The sequence below is a fragment of the Leptonotus elevatus genome, chromosome 8, assembly GCF_054856555.1.
Source record: "Leptonotus elevatus isolate MCC_2025b chromosome 8, RoL_Lele_1.0, whole genome shotgun sequence".
Classification (NCBI taxonomy): domain Eukaryota; kingdom Metazoa; phylum Chordata; class Actinopteri; order Syngnathiformes; family Syngnathidae; genus Leptonotus; species Leptonotus elevatus.
In genome coordinates this window covers 18,187,802-18,204,869 of record NC_141246.1, presented here as the reverse complement: position 1 = coordinate 18,204,869, position 17,068 = coordinate 18,187,802, and the positions used below count along the sequence as shown (strand labels likewise).

Below are 17,068 nucleotides of genomic sequence, written 5' to 3'. Positions count from 1 at the left end.
GTTCCTTGTTTTTCTGAATATTTTTTTTCTTTTTTTCTGAGTAATTTTTCCCTGTTTTATAAAATAATTATTTTTCAGTTTTTCTGATTTTTTTTAAAGGTGTTTTCTCTCAGAGATTAGAGAACAAACCACAATACAGTTTACACATTCATTCCTTTAGTGAGAGCCACTAAGTAAAAATGACCATCTTATTGCATATGGAGGTATGCGGGAAAGTGTCCGCTTCCGCTATTAGTGAGTCTGCTTGTCACTTGGAGTTCAGAGGTAAAAAAACTGTTTTTCGGCAATTTTTTTCTGTTTTTTGAATATTTTTTTTCTGGGGTTTTTTTATAATTTTTTCCCTGTTTTTCTGAATAATCCCCCCCTGTCCCTTATTTTCCTAAGTAATTGTTCCTCCTGTTTCTCTGAATAATTTTTTTCAGGCTGTTTTTCAGAATATTTTTTGACAGAAAAAAAATTCAGTAAAACGGAAGAAAAAAAATCTGAAAAACTGAAAATTAAAAAAAAAACTAAAATAAACCAAAGCTCCCCCCCAAAAATTTTTTTTTGTTTTTTTCAAGTGAATGCAAAAGTAAAAGTACATGAACAATTTACTTTTTAGCATTTTTTTTTTATTATTATTATTTTTTAACTGAATTATTTATTTTACACATTCACATTTGTGTAGATGTTTAGGCAACTATTAATTACATAACAGCTACGCAAACATCAGTAGATAAATATATTAGAAAACGCCATTATTAATTTGCCAAAAGATGACCTCCAATTGATTTGCATTTGTCTTGTCTGAGTCATTAAAATATGATGTTCAGCACATGCACGCTTTTGACTACATGAGTCAGCCATTTAGTCATCTTTTGTTTTCGCCAGGTTTATCCGCAAACAAGGCCTGGATCGTCTCTTCTACGAGTGTGACACCCACATGTGGAGGCTGGGAGACCGTAAAATCCCAGAGGGCATCTCTGTGGATGGAGGATCCGACTGGTTCCTTCTGAACCGCATGTTTGTGGAATATGTCATCAACTCCAAGGACGATCTGGTCACCAACATGAAGCGCTTCTACGCCTACACTCTGCTGCCTGCCGAGGTAACCTTCATTTTCATTTTTCCTAACTCTGACTGACAGGTAAGCAAAACTTTATGCTCAGAAAGCATTGGTCTTAGACAAAAGCACTGCAGGTTACTTGTCGTTGCCGTTGAAATCGCTTTGTGACTATATTCGACTCAAAATTGCGTTTTAATCATTTCTGTGATTGTACACGTTTTGCTGCTACTCTTTTGCCAGTGAGAATTGAAAGGCATGACAAATAAAATGTTAATTTGTTCTCACTGTCTGCTGTCTCCCTTTTTCCTTCTGTCACATGTCTATGTGTTTGTTTTCCAGTCATTCTTCCACACTGTGCTGGAGAACAGTGCCTACTGTGAGAGCATGGTGGATAACAACCTGCGCATCACCAACTGGAATCGTAAATTGGGCTGTAAATGCCAGTACAAGCACATCGTTGACTGGTGCGGATGTTCGCCTAATGACTTCAAGCCTGTAGATTTCCACCGCTTCCAGGTAACAATAACACCCTCCATTAATTTCTCTTTTTGCGTTGCAATGATTGATGAACTTGCCTGAGAAACGGCCAGTCACACTAGACAGATTGAACCCGTTTCTTGTATCGTCATGTTGAGACTGTAACTTTTGACGAATGATGTAAATACAGTAGTTGTATTCACCACTCTGACCGTCAAAATGAAATGTAATTTATTTGCGTTTAAATAATTGGGGGATATATTTTATATTTAAAAGGTTGTGTTTTTTTCTGAAAAAGAAGGCAACTTTAAACTACCGAGAGGCTAAAACTAAAAAAAACTAAAAACTATTTTTTAGAGTGGCCAATTTTCAACCACCATATTGTATAGTGTATAGTGAGACTGTTTTATGGGAGCATTAAAAACATGCACTTGCACAGATCCGACCAGATGATAATAAGGGATACCATCAAATGGGGATACTGTAAGATGATGTAATGTTAATAAGTGTATACAGTGTATGTCATTTTAATGACTGTGTATATTTTTCATTAGATACTTTATTTACACAAGTACCACCTTATGAAATAAAACAACACATATTAATCCTTTATATAAATACATTGCATAAATATGGAACACAGTTGTGGTTGGCATGTTGTGCGACCCTCTACAACCCTTTAATTTTATGTGACCCCTTTGAAAATGTAATGGCCCACCCTTGATTCAATGAGATTTAAAGAAGAAAAAAAAGTCACAGGTCAAAGAGCTGTAGTCAAAGTTTTTTGTTAGTTTTTTATGATACTACTTATTGCTTTTAATTGATACTGTGGCAGTTATTAATTTAATATGTTTAAAATTGTAATTGTAGGTTGCAGTGGTGTAGAACTGCACTGCATTATACGAAAAGCTGTAGTGCAATAGCCTCTTAGCTCATGCAGCATGCATTATTAGCATTGATTGTATTAGAAACGGCTCAAGTGCAGTTCTAACTACAAAAACAATAATACATGTATTTCATTTATTATTTGGGCTAATAACACCAAAAGCACTCAATATTAGGTTTAAATTTTCAGTTTCAGCGTGATTGGACTGTGATGTCATTTTCAGTTGACAGCAATTGGCAAAATGGCCGCCCCCTGAGATGGATAAAAACAGGTGGATTTTGCTGCTTAACTCATATTCCACAAATGTAATATTTATCAAAATACCGTGTGTAGACTAGCGGGTGTGCATATAACACATTATTGTAAAGATAACTTTTGACTTGACTTCCCTTATAAAGATTTGCTATCGTGCATTCTGACTACTGTTGAGGTGCCCTCGAGCAAGGCACAGAACCCTACGAAAGTCACCTTGGGTCCGCAGACACCCACAGTGCGCTCCGTTATTATGACTACATAATCATTTTGCATGGTGACCGACAAAAATATATAAAGTAAATAATACATTTTATTTCTCCTTGAGAGATCATATTCATCATATTTTAGTGTTTAAAAAAAAAGGAAATTTTCTTCCAATTAGTTACATTTAAGTGTAAAATTGGCGACAGTTCATTGATTTTCCCCTCTAGCAGTTGGATGAAAAGATCTTACCAATAACATTACCCACAAGTGACAAGCGCACACCTTATTAGTTAATTTTCTGCCTCCAGGCTGTGTCCTCTACATCAGAATGTTCCCGTAGCTCTCATAATCAATAAGTAGAAAATGATATATTAGTTTCGATGACCCCGAAAGTGAACATCTGAAAAGTAATTAGACCCTCCTTGCCCTGGGTATTAACAGGAGGAATAGGATAGTTAGCTTTTTAAAATGGAAGTAAGTGATTGGCAGTGACCCCAGGAGCCTGTCAAAGAATCCGACTCCCAGTTGGACTTTTAATAAGCTCCTAAAAAGTCACATCTGTGGCGCAAAATGAAAATGTTCCGCCACAGTTAAATACTTCTTGAAGTCGTATACTTCTTCGACCGTGACTCCTGTCCTTCACGTAGCTGTCAAAGCCGCAGCACTTGAGTCCTTTGCCAGATTGGTCTGCCGCCTGTCTCGCCCCGCTCACTGGCGCTGGAGTGCCAACACATTACCACAGCTCCCTGGCAGTGCTGCTGACTTCGATTGGCACCATGGTATCAGTGAAGGCCATCCCCTGGCATAAAGTAGGGAACAAAAGCAGGCTTTGCAGGAGCGTGCCAGGCCCCACTATAAATAGGACTTGATATCCCACGGAGCACAAAATCTGAATTTCCCTTTGAATCTTAACGTTACGGGAGATAGAGACCAGAACATTACCATAGACTGTATAAAAGATGGGAATTTGGCCTTTGGCTTGAAAAAGCCATGCAACAATAGAGATGACACTTGATGAAGAAGTCTTGACTGGAATTTAGCGAGTCGGGTTTTTAAAAAGCAATTCTCATCAACATAGATGTCACATAATAGTAAGGAGTGGCTGTTTTGCAGTTGACTATTTGCTGTGACAGTCTAAAAAAAAAATAATGACGTTCATGTTGTTGTCTTGGAATGTTTAAATGTATTTTTTGCCCAAATCATATTCACCATGTTAATTCTAAATACAAATGCAACTAGAGCTGTGTAGCCAGGGCCACTTTGTGGTAGTGGCATATTGGAATTTGATTATATATATATATATATATATATATATATATATATATATATATATATATATATATATATATATATATATATATATATATATATATATATATATATATATATATATATATATATATATAAATTTATTTTCTGTTTTGTTTTTTTACCAGGCCTTAAACCAGCACTAAGGAACTTTCAGTTTATGTTGATTATGGCGGCACCATATGGACAAAAGCGGTATTGTTGTGTCTGAAGGAAGACCACATTTCCTATGAGGACAAGCGCATTGCGTCGTTTTTTTTTGTTTGTTTTTTAGCTCAAGACAGCGCGTGAAATCCGGGCCAATGTTGATCCCGTTTCCTTTTCTCTTTTTTGTCTCATCAGACAAAAGCTTCTGCCAGGAAAAGCAGTAATTGTGCGTCGTCTTTCAAATTGACTACCGTCTTTGTAACGAATGGGTAAAGGTGGAAGTGATGAATGTCATAAAGTAGTCAGCACATTTGTATTTTTTTGTGTGGTAGTGTTCCTACCACGCTCCTCAAAGTTGCTTAGTGCCAGTAAAAATGATACAGATCCCCTCAGGCCATGAGCAAAGGTACCATTCAACTAGTTTCATCACAAGAGTTATGAAAATATTTTTTAAGGCTGAAAAGTTCCTTAGTGCTACTTTAAGTGTGGGCAAAATTTCACGTGTTCTCACTTGTTTTGACCATGAAAATTTGTGTTGTTCCGATACCGATACTGGTATCGGCAGGGGCCCCGATACTGCATTAAAACAGTGGTATCGGTATCGGTGAGTATTAACAATTAACATGCAGATACCATTAATTCTGACACTAATATAGGACTTTGGATGCAGCATCTTGTGTCTTGCTCATGCACGACATTCACTGATGTGTGACATGCTCACTGCATGCCGAGCTAAGATATCCTATTGGCCCTTGAATGCTCTGAACCAATGGCTGGACAGCTTTTTCATGTTGAGAAAAAAAAAAAAGTATCGGTATGGTATCAGCATCAGCCAATACTGCAAAGCTGGGTATCCGAATCGGTGTTGGGGGTTAAAAATCGGTATCGGAACAACACAATCGCATAATTCTTCATGGCGAACAGTGTGTCGCAAGGGCAACAGTGTTTAAAGCTATATACAGCTTTGCTTTTACTTTTCATCTTGAACATCTTTAAATGAAACGCCTTACAGTTTCAGGGCAAAAATTAAAAAGAAAATACTAAATAGTGGACTCACTGTTAGATTTAGCAGGTGTCTTTTACATATGCCTTAAAACTTCTCTTAGAGCTTGATGAAATATGCAACTGCGGCGGCTTCGTTAAACTTTTCTTGAGGGTGTTACTGTGCCATTCTTTTTTGAACCACAAAATAAACTTATAAAATATTATTTTGCCAAATGTGATGAGCATGCAGAGTTTCATATGTTTTCACTAATGTGAAGACTATCAAAATCAGCTTCATTGACAAGCAGTGCGTCGCCACGGCAACAATTCGGATAATTAACTCGTTCACTCCCAGCCATTTTCACTAAAGCAATCCCCTTCACTCCCGGCTGTTTTACTGGATTTTGACTGATTTTGTAAGGCCCACAGAATATTGTGTTCTATTGCTACAAACACATGGAACCTACCAAAAGAAAAATGTCTTCTTTCATCAGGAATATATTTTTATCTGTTTCTGTTTTGCAGCAATTAGCATTAGAATATAGTTAAGTTTCATCATTATTCACAAATCCATTTAGAATTGTGAGTAAATTATCTTTTTTTCAACATGGTCCTGGTTGATCTCTTTTGCTCTGCTACCACCTGCTGGCCATTTGTGTAATAAGTACCATTTCTTCAACCGTTCTTTGCAGTTGAGAGGCTTCATCAAAGCTTTCTGTAGGCTTTAGCATAAAAAAAAACATTTAAAAAAATCATAACGTCTTTGGGACACTTCAAACATTTAAAATATATTCATACGTTTTTGTGATGTATGAGTTAAAGACATATACAGCTTGGCTTCTACTTTTCATCTTGAACATCTTTAGATTAAACACCCACAGTTTCAGGATAAAATCTCTGTGGGCCAAATTGGAAAGAGAATTCAAAATAGTGGATTTAGTGTTAGATTTAGCAGATGTCTCGCAGAGACATTTCTGTTACATATGCCTCAAAACGTCTCGTAGATCTTGATGAAATATGCAACTGCGGCTGCTTCGTTCAAACTTTCTTGAGGGTGCTACTGTGCCATTTTTGAAACCGCACAATAAACTTATAAAATATTGTTGTGCTTGGTGTGACGAGCGTGCAAAATTTCAACATTTTTCACTAATGTGATGACTATCAAAATCAGCTTCATTTTTCTGCCACAGCAACAGCATTCGGATAAATGCTAAGCTTACTTTACTTTTCATCGATGAAACACCCACAGATTAAAATCAATCAAATAAAATCTGTGTGAGCGGACGCTAATAATAACGGTTCCCATTATTATCACCACCAAAGGAAAAGGTGCCACTATTAAAACTTAAAGGAGCACATTTATGTCACTTATTTTGTACCAACTCTGGAAATCGTCTAACATTAAGATGATAGTTCATGTTACAACTGTCCATTTTGCTGCATAATTATTTTCAATTGCCATCGCCTTTGGAGAAAGTGGTGGTGTGCCTTTTTAAATGGGTCATCATTGTGTAGTAATGTTTTGGGAAGCATGTGGAAAAGACTAGCTATGACAGCACCGAGGGGCATGTCAAAACCCACTAGTTCTGGGAACATTCAAGCACCAAAATTTCCCACCTACACGTTCCATTTAATTACTGGAACCACGCACAATCATCTGGTGCCATGTAACATCAAGCTGGCAGTTGACAGTTGCAACATGAGAAAGAGCTGAGATCCACAAAATGTGCCGAAAGTTCATTTGATCTTCTTTTTCAGTAGGTTGCACCAAGGTGCTTGGTGCTAGCTAACTATTGGTTAATAGTTTTGTGTCTGTGGCTGACAGGAAAAGTCTTTGTGTAAACGCCAAGCTGCGGAGGCGGCAGATTTCATGATACACCTCCAGCCAAACAAGCAACAGTAGCAAGGACAGAGAGGGTGAGATTGGCACGGGTGGAAAGAGCAAACAAGGCAAAGCAAAAAATAAAATCTGTGCGAGAACAGTTGGACAGAAGAATATTACGCTACTGACTGCATGGACTGCTTTTAATGGGAATTAACAGAAGTATGTGGAAATATAAATGTTGTCTGTCTCCGAAGTTTCTCAGCAACCCACCATGGAAAGTTACTAGAAATGTTCAACCCTAAGTACTTGGACAATTCATATGAAATAGTTGCTGCTTGACATTTCCTCACTTTACAGTAAATGTCACATTACAGCAAAGACTGAACATCAAAAGTTGCATATAAACGTTTTGTTTTCTTCCCTCCTTGTCAAATCCTCTATACGCTATTACCCACTTGGCATTACATCTGTGATTAGAATCGCTAAATCTGACTAAGCCCCCAGTATGCACGAAGGCGTAAGACATGATATAGCATGGCTCAAGTTAATCACCAAATTGGAATTGGATCCCTGTGTGGTTTTTGGCTCGACTTCTACTCTCATATTCCAGAAATATTTTAGTCATAGTCCTTCTGTGGCATACTTCTATTTCAAACTGTGAAAAAAAACATTTTGGGATTTGCAATAGCCAAACGTCACTCAATCTGTGCAAAAAAAAAAAAAAGGCTGCTTTTAAGGAAGGGAAGGTGATTTTTTGTTTGACATTGATTATCGACCAATAAAATCAACTGATCGGGTCTGTCATGTCTCAACCAGCATGATCGGGACTGTTATTCTTCAAATAAAAGCTTATAAATATATTTACCGGTATTAAAAATAAAAATAGTCTCTTTCATTGCCTTAATAAATATACCACTTAATGTTTATTCAGACTGAACTAATAAATTGTTTTAATGAAATTAACATTTTGTCACCCCCTTCAAAAAATTGGCTATGTCATTTTTTTGGCCCAAACATTATTTTTTTCCCCCAAATCATCTCATTTGCAAATGGTCAATTTTTTTGTGTTTCCTGAAAAATTTGGAAAAAAATGACAAAGCAATTATTTTAAGAAGGCGTCGATTTGTGAGTTGTGGTAATTTAAATATTTTTAAACTCTTCTGATCATGTATCTTTTTTTAACAAATGCAGTACAATGTTTTGTTGTCAGTTTATGATTATTGCAGGAAATCATTGCTCAAATTCCTCCTTTTTAGTTGATGATAAACATTAATATTGAATATATTTGATTATAAATATTCACTATACAGGGGGAACATATAAAAACAGTTACGTAGCCGGTAACCTCTCAGATAATTCATTTGTTCATTTTAATTCATTGTTCATTTATTTCAGGCAGCGATCAAAAATAAACAATTGATCAATTTCTTCAGACAATTGTAACATATTTCAAATGCAGGACAAAGTGGCCTAAACTATAGGTCACTTTGTCTTGCAAAGGCAAAATAGACCAGGTGCACAGTTCATGAGGAAATGCATTTAGTTACTATAGATATGGGATGCCCCATAACTGGGTTTATCTAACTAGCAACGCTATAGCATCATCCACAATAATCTTATTGAGGGCTGCCACTGTTTACAAGCTTGCAATTTCAATGTTATGACATCATAACAGTGTCCACAGCTGCCACCTCTAGCTCATCACTGGACACTAATCGGTGCTTTCTTTCTTTTTTTTCCCCAGAGGCCACTATTGTATTAGTGTGATGTTTTCATACCGTATCACAATCGTCTAACTGCGCCGCATGATTAGTTGTGACCCCTGTGTGTCAAACTAAAAGCAGTCATATGAACAAACATACATTCATATTGATCAAAAGTCACAAAATGTATGAATCCTGAAAGAATGATGATATCATCTCAGTTTACTTACAAGTTGACATACTCCGGGTTATTGTACTTGTATCTTCTGCCATCTAATGGAAGAATGTTTGATTGTTCTGCCTCTCATTATATGTTGCTGGCATACAATGGATTAACGGCGGATACATTGTTAATTCACCTGCGGCACCCCTGATGATCTGTCATGGCACACCAGTATGAAGCACTGTACACATTGCAAAACGTTTAGCTAACACTTTAAATTATGTACCTTGCACATGCAATCCATTATCACTTGTGAATGGACAGATATGAACCATTGTATAGAATAAAGTGATAAGTTCACAATGAAGTGAGACTAAAAGGTTTCCCGTCCTTGTGTGTTGAAGACTCTTTTTTCCCCCTCTGCATTATGTTTTCCGTCTCTGCATACATTACCTCCATACACATCACATCTGTTCTATTGTCATCCTGGCACAAAACCATTTTTTAATCTCTGTCTTTTTTTGCTCTCTTTATCTCATCTCTCGCACTGTCTCTCCGCAGCAAACGGTGCGACCCACCTTCTTTGCCAGGAAGTTTGAAGCCAGCGTGAACCAGGAGATAGTGAACCATCTGGATGCCTACCTGTTTGGGCCGTTTCCACCGGGGATGCCGGGCCTCAACTCGTACTGGGAAAATGTGTATGAAGAGCCAGATGGTGTGGCCAGTCTGTCGGACACGCAGCTCACCTACTACCATTCCTTCTCAAGATTGGGCTTGGCCCGCGCTGCCGCATCGCTGCAAGGAAACCCGAGGGATCACAGCTGCAGGTTAGATTTTTCTGAACGCATGCATATGATCAAACATAGAAGTTTCCATTCATTTGAATCAGTTTCGATCATTAAATCAGTTGAGCATTTTGGTTGCTATTATTATTATTATTATTATTATTATTGTGTTTGCCGCTTTTTGGACGATACAAATCAGTTTTTAAATGAGAGAGCAGATATACAAAACCCAAGTAAAATAAATCTAACCCTAAAATGAAGTACAAAACAAAACCGGTATCTACTCTACTCTACTCTACTCTGCAAAAGCCCCGACTCCACCAACAAATCTACCCGGCTCTACTCTACTCACTTTTTCTGGTACCTGCTCCTTTGCGGTTCCCAAAAAAAAGTAGCCTAGTTCCAAAACATGACGTAATTATTTTGGAGGCCAATAATTGATTTGAGACATGTCGTCATCAACGTGCAGCTGCGCAAACCACCAACCCGGGAAAACAGCTGCCATTAACGATGAAGAGAGGACAACAATGGCTTCCAAGCAGATTAATGATTGGACTTTTAGGGAGGTGCAAACCTTTTTAACATTATTGAATGCAGTCTTCTGGTTGCTGCAATATTCATTCGATGTCTTCGGGCTGAAATAAATGGGCACAAACCATTGTTTGCGCCCTCCATTGTTTTTGCCCGTGTGTACAGTGCACGCTAGCTGCTAGCATGACATCGCTGGCGAGGTGAAGAGGGGCTCCCGGGTGGTGGCCGTGGCAGTGGAGATGCACTGTTTTTTGGTGTAGAGCCAAGTAGAGCAGAGTAGAGTAGAGTAGAGTAGATACCGTCGGTGGAAACGAGGCTTAAATGTTTGGCTTGTATTTATTTTGTACATATGAAATTCCCTTGAGGGAGCATAATCAGTATTACTGTGAAATGAATAATAAATCAATCAAATAAAGATAAATTCAATTTTGTAATCTGAGTCAGCCTGTTGGAACCGTCCACCCCAGCCTTATGTGTCCATCTGTAGCGTCTTACAGTGACGTAATGAATGAATGAACCATAAAGTAGCCTGCAAGGACAGCCTATTATCTTTGAAGAAGCTAAATTAGGGATCTACCTGTTCTACTCAAATTAGCATAGTGCAGGTGTACATTTAAACTCTCAAACAATGTCAACTTAAAGACCATGCTGACCTGATATGACCTGTTTCCTAAACTTTCAGTATGGTGAACTCACGCCTGGGATATGTTTGGCATCCACCTGCAATAGGGGGAAATATGTGACATAGAGAGACCATATATTTGTATTGTTTTTTGTTTTACCCCTCCCTCACACTCTTAAACTTATAACTCAACCTACACACATGTGAACTTACAGTTTTAAAACACATTTTACAATATACTTTTCATACTCTCTTTTGTGCATGCAGTTTTCCAAATAAGAGGAAAAGTGTTAAAGTTCATTGTAAAACAGACACAAACTATGCAATTTTGTACTACCATAACCCATTAAGGCCTAAAGCGCCTGACAAAACATGTCTCTAAAAACTACAAAGCTGTTGAAAATGTCAACATCCTCATTGTCTACAAACATATTTTGTAACAGTATGTCACTGTAACTCGTTACACTGATTCGAAGTCCTCCCGCGCCGTCGTCAATGGCGCCATTTATTTCATAACTCACGCAAATCTGCGTTAGCCATAAACGCCAGAATAAAATTCCAGGACATGTTACGAGGCCAGCGTCACGCTCTGGTGTTTATTCTGATGCATTTCATCGGCTAAGAGATCAAGAATTGGTCAAAACAAAACAAAAGGATGTATCCGCTCTCCCGGCTTTTAAGGGAGAGGAGCGCTGGAGAGCTCCCGGCTTTAACGGTAGAATTGCGCTCCTGGCCTTAATGGGTTAATGCTGACACCAGCAAATCGCCATTGACAGGCTCACAGAAATTTGCCTTAACGGCTACTTTAACATACACGGGGCAGCAACACATGCAAACAGGGCATTCAACATTACACACATTCATATATTCTCTGCCGGGTGTAGGACTACCAGTCCAATTATTACAATACGATTTAAATTGATCATTTCTTTCTTTCTTTTTTATTTTCTTGAATGTTATTAAGGTTATATTGTTATGCAGGTGTGTACATCTAAAAATGTTATACCCAAATGATAGTCACGGCATAGAGTTGGGTGGTGCGAAATGTTTTATTCTTCCTGGGGTGAGGGCGTAACAGAAAATAATTAACTAATTTGCTCCCAAACACGTATAAATACGTTCTATTTAAGTATCACAAATACATGTTTATACATTTTTTATGTTTTTTTAATGCTCTGCCTCTCAACTGCAAAGAACGGTTGAAGAAATGGTAGTTATTACACAAACTGCCAGCAGGTGGCAGCAGAGCAAAAGATATCAACCAGGGCCATGTTGAGAAAAAGCTCTTTTACTCACATTTCTAAATAGATTTGTGAATATTGATGAAACTCAGATTCTAATGATAATTGTTGCACAACGGAAACAAATATACTTTTTTGTCCTGATGAAAGAAGAGACTCTAATCTTTCTTTTGGTAGGTTCTATGTTTTTATAGCAATAGAACACAATATTCTGTGGGCAAAATCCAGTAAAACAGGGATTGCTTCAGTGAAAATGGCTGGGAGTGAATGAGTTAAAAATTAAAGGTTAAAATCCCTAAATAAATACAAAATTGCAATTTGGTTGGGAAAGGAGGGGCAACGATGACCCACGTTGTAGCAGGGCTTCAATTGTGTCAGAGCCATGAAAGCTCCCTTAATCAGCCAAAACATTTTTGGTGGAAATGTTGTATTCCCAAAAATCTGGTCCATATGTTCTGTTCAAAAGGGAAATTGTAATTGGACCATTTTGAATCCATGTACTTTGTGAAGCATTTTATCAGCCTAAGCGCTCACTAACATCTGCTGTAAGAGAATTTTCAGATTAACTTTCCTTTAGTTTGTTTACACTGAGGTGATGAAACCCACATGCAAAGTGATTAAACAGTAACAAATTAAAAACAGAAGGCGGAGGTGTGAAATGGCGATTCGTATGTGCGTGACAGAGAAAAGCGCCTTGTCAAAACAACGGAGAAGAGAAAGCAACACCTGCGTAGCATTGCAACAACAACATGACATCTTATATGCAAATGGTAATGACTTCTCGCCTCAGTGTGGTACACTCAAAGAAACTTAATTGGGACGGAGCATTTGTTTGAAAAATATAAACAGGCACGCTATCTGATCTGCAGTTTAGAGTTATTTAAACTGTCAGTACACATTTGACTCAGCAACATTTACTCTTTTCTTTTTTTTGTCTTTTACTTTCTTTGAGTGCCGCATCACTTGCTGTTGTCAAGTCAAAAGTCTGTCAACTGCAATGGTTTGCTCCCAGAGGGCGAGACTCAGAATGACAGCACGTCCAGTGTCATTGCCCGCTTGCTCTCTCTCTCCCCACTGTTGCATTGTGGGCATTTTGTAAGGTCCTGTGGGTGAAGCCCACAACAGACAGGAAACATCTCTGCAGATGGCAATCGTGTATAATGTCCACGTTGTGCCTGTGGTCATGTGCCGCCTCAGGTAAAATGGTTGTCGAGATTACATCAGGGTGATCAGTTTGATGCGGTTCAGTTTTTCTTTGGCCATCTATCTAGCTCTCTGTGCCTGTGACGTACAGTGGACAGACCAATTACATATCCTTCCACAGTCTCTCCTTTGGTCTCTTGAGGTCTCCCTAATTTGTTGGAATTTAGATGTTTCTGGGGTTGGTGAAAGACTCTGGTTGGTAACCCGGTGGGTAGTAGGTCATGTCTGGTCGGTGCTGGATTTCACTTTTCTTTATTTTCTTTGATCCTTCCTCGGGTCTCCTGACAACCTCACGACTCTCGCTGGATTCTGAAGTATTCGGTTTAGGTGAACGGTATGGGATTTTTAATCGGTTTTAGGTGAACTAATGAGTACACACTCACGCATGCACACATGCATATACTCACCCACATACAAAATTTTAAAAAAAATTAAAAAAGAGAGCATGTCAAATCGGTAAAATTACCAAATGAATAATACTGAGCTCTTAAAAAAAATATATATATATCCTTCCACAAGATGGTCGAAGGTACAATTATTCGTGCAATAGGATAAGGCATTGCTTTCGGCAAGTATAACAAGCGACCCAAATTTCAAACAAACAACAAATATTTCTCTGAAAACTAGTAAGTATACTAGTAAGAGCTGTAACCAATTTCAAAACCATTGAGTTCTCTACGTGGGAAAATACAAGCAATTTGAAGATGGAAAATCATTCACACAAACTTTGGCCATAGCTAATGTAACCATTCGTAATACAAGGTTAAGAAATAAACTTAACAATAGCCATTTGCAAAAACAAAACAAAAAAGCTCGAAATATGATTGAATGCTTATATAAAGACATAAACAAACCACCAGAAACTCAAAAACATCCTTTCGAGTTTTTTTTCTCCGAAGGATCCTGAAAACGCACTTGTTAAAGAACTGTGACTAAGATATGATGGAAACAGTCCAAACATTTGCATATTATCTCTGTGCCTGTGTGGGTTTCTTCAAATGCTTTAGGTTTTTTCCAGCTGAAATGAAACATAAAGTTGATGTTACATAGCCAATAAGTATTAGTGTGGGTGTTGATGCTGGTTCATGTTTTAGTGTGTCAGGACAGTTTACCACACTTCGTATCTCATGTCAGCTATTTTTGCTCTGGCTTCCAACAACCTTGCGTGGGGAGAAGATTTAAAGCTAAGAATTGATGCAAATTTTTCTGATTTGAAAATAACTAATGATAAACATGCCCAGAAAAAAATAAAAAGGATGTTTTGATGTATTGGGACGTGTCACTACTCACTAGTGGTAACACTTGACCTTTTATCCAATAATTAGCCATGAGATGCACATCGGTGTACAAGTAGACAGTGAAGTAAAGAAATTGACTACTATTCCGCTTTCACCGACAAAGTATGACATTGTTCTTATGTAGTTTGGCTTTTCTTTTGAATTGACTCAGTTACACAGTGGAATCTGGATTTAACAGACCGGAGGCAAGGGACTCCGGTTTTAATGGACAAGGAAGAAAAAAGTGCAATCCACTCAAAATTCCCATTTGTTCAAAAGTTGCCAAAGTCTTTTACTCCGTGCCTATGTGGTGGACATGTTGGCAGGAGCAACTTTCCCATCAAAGACAATGCATGGACATACAGTATGTGGCGGCCATTTTGTAAAGTGCAACTCTACCAGAAAAGGCTATAGCTTAGCATTGCCTTTGGCACGCAGCTCAAAAAGACTGTCAAATCTGCCTTTTCATATCTAGGGTTCCTGCTTTTTTTTTTTTTTTTTTTTTTTATGACAATATACAGATGTTTCTCAAACACTTATCCATAGCATAAAAATCGTAACGGAGATGAAAAAAATGAAGCGTGCTAACATCGTGTCTTATAAATTAGCTATTCTATATTTATTAACAATAATTTTGTACTGTACTGGGCATTTTTTGGCCATGAAAAAAAGTACTACAATTTACTGGACAATCGGCTATACTGTAACGGATGACTCCTTAACCCTATTAGTCTGTTAAATCGAGGTTCAGTTTTATCACACCAGGTGTCATGTTCATGTAGCAATGTATTGTAAATGTCCCAAACCCAATGCTAAACACATGCTTAAACAACAATGGCTCTAACCACAAGGGCATTTAATCTAATCAGAAGCCCGAAGAAAGTGACTTAAGCAGTCAGTATCACCATAAAATGCTGATGAGACTTCCCCAACACCAAATAAAATCTGCGATTTTCCATTGATCTTCATATTTGTTGTATTTAGTAAAAGAAAAGAAAAGATAAATGATACATGTAAACTCATGGGTGAAATGGCGTAATGCCAGAATATCACATCTGACTCTGAGCGCACATGTTGAATCGAGACATGCAACCAGCAGATGCGTCAGTGTAAAAGTAGGCGCATGTCAAGGAGAGGGATTTGGCTCTTTTAGCAGCCCACTGTGACTGTGAGGGGTTTAAAGGCCTGAATGGAGCTTCTGTGCAGACTACATTCTGGCCAGTTCCCCCTTTCTTCTGGGAAGGACTGGGCAGGAGGGGAAATGAAAGCTGAGGGATGAGATGAAGAAAAGGACGATGGCGGGAGAACAGAGAGCGGCAAGAATGAAAAGCAGACGTTCAAATAGAGTACAGCAGCGGGGAGGATGGTCGAAAAAAGAATGCACTCTGTTGTACTTGTGGGTGCAAATATTTGCTGTTCTGCTTGTCAGCGTAGCATTTACCGCGATGGGTTGACTCCTGCTCCTTCTGCAGAATACTGATGAGGCCTCGGGCACAGAGGAGCAGCGGTGGCCAATGCGAGACTCTTACTGTGGGCCTCCACACTCGCTCATGGAAAAGTTTGCAAATAAAGATGAATTTAAAGGAGCAGAAGAGATGAGGGATGAGAACTCGGAGTCAGGACGTGTGTTGAGAGCAGCTGCAGATTGTTGCGCAGCAGTGGCCTTCGTGGCTCTTTTTTTGTTTTTACAGAAGTCACTCGCACCGCCCTGAGGGCTGGCCACGTCTACGACGAGGCACACTAACAAAGAGACTAATCAGGAGGGCAAGGCCTCCTTTTAGCTTCAGCTGACTGAATGACCCAGTTGAAATGTGTGTGGGTGTGTGTGTGTGTGTGTGTGTGTGGGCCCTCTTCAATGACTAATGTGAATGACTATTCTGTAATGCTCTGTATCTCTGTGGTCTCAGCTGTCACATATTTTCTGAGCCAAGTCACCAGCGTAGAATAATGATTCATATAAAAGTTTATTTATTACTTAGAAGATCACAGAAGTGCTTCTCCGCTATTATTTTACTTATATGTGGAACCTTCTGAAATTTAAAACACTGGTCATCCTCCATTTAAATCACATCCCAAACAATTGCAAGCACACATTGAGTTCCTCCACATATTGACTCGCTTCACAAGCATATTACATTCCCCTTCATCTTAGCGTGGATTTTAAACATAGAGGGTCAAAACATGCCTTGTGAAAATTAAACGGCACTAAAAAAACTAGCCACTAGAGGGTGCCAGAACTGCACAAATGGAAATCAACTCTTTTAACAGATGTACTGCTTTTAATATCGTGACATGACGACAATACGATATATTGTGGCATTTGTTACGTCTCTAATTACTACTAATATATATATTTTTTAAATACACGCATTAGTATTGTTGAATGCAGCTGTCGTAGATACACCTTGTCAG

General features: G+C 38.3%; 1 protein-coding gene across 1 annotated transcript in view; it reads left to right on the top strand.

Annotated features, from left to right (window-relative positions):
* xylt1 (xylosyltransferase I) overlaps positions 1-17,068 on the top strand; it is an 89,091-nt gene that overhangs the window by 56,397 nt on the left and 15,626 nt on the right. The window contains exons 6-8 of the mRNA XM_086083432.1: positions 871-1,087; positions 1,385-1,561; positions 9,559-9,824. Coding sequence (XP_085939558.1) covers positions 871-1,087; positions 1,385-1,561; positions 9,559-9,824 — 660 coding nt within the window. The remainder of the gene's footprint in view (positions 1-870; positions 1,088-1,384; positions 1,562-9,558; positions 9,825-17,068) is intronic.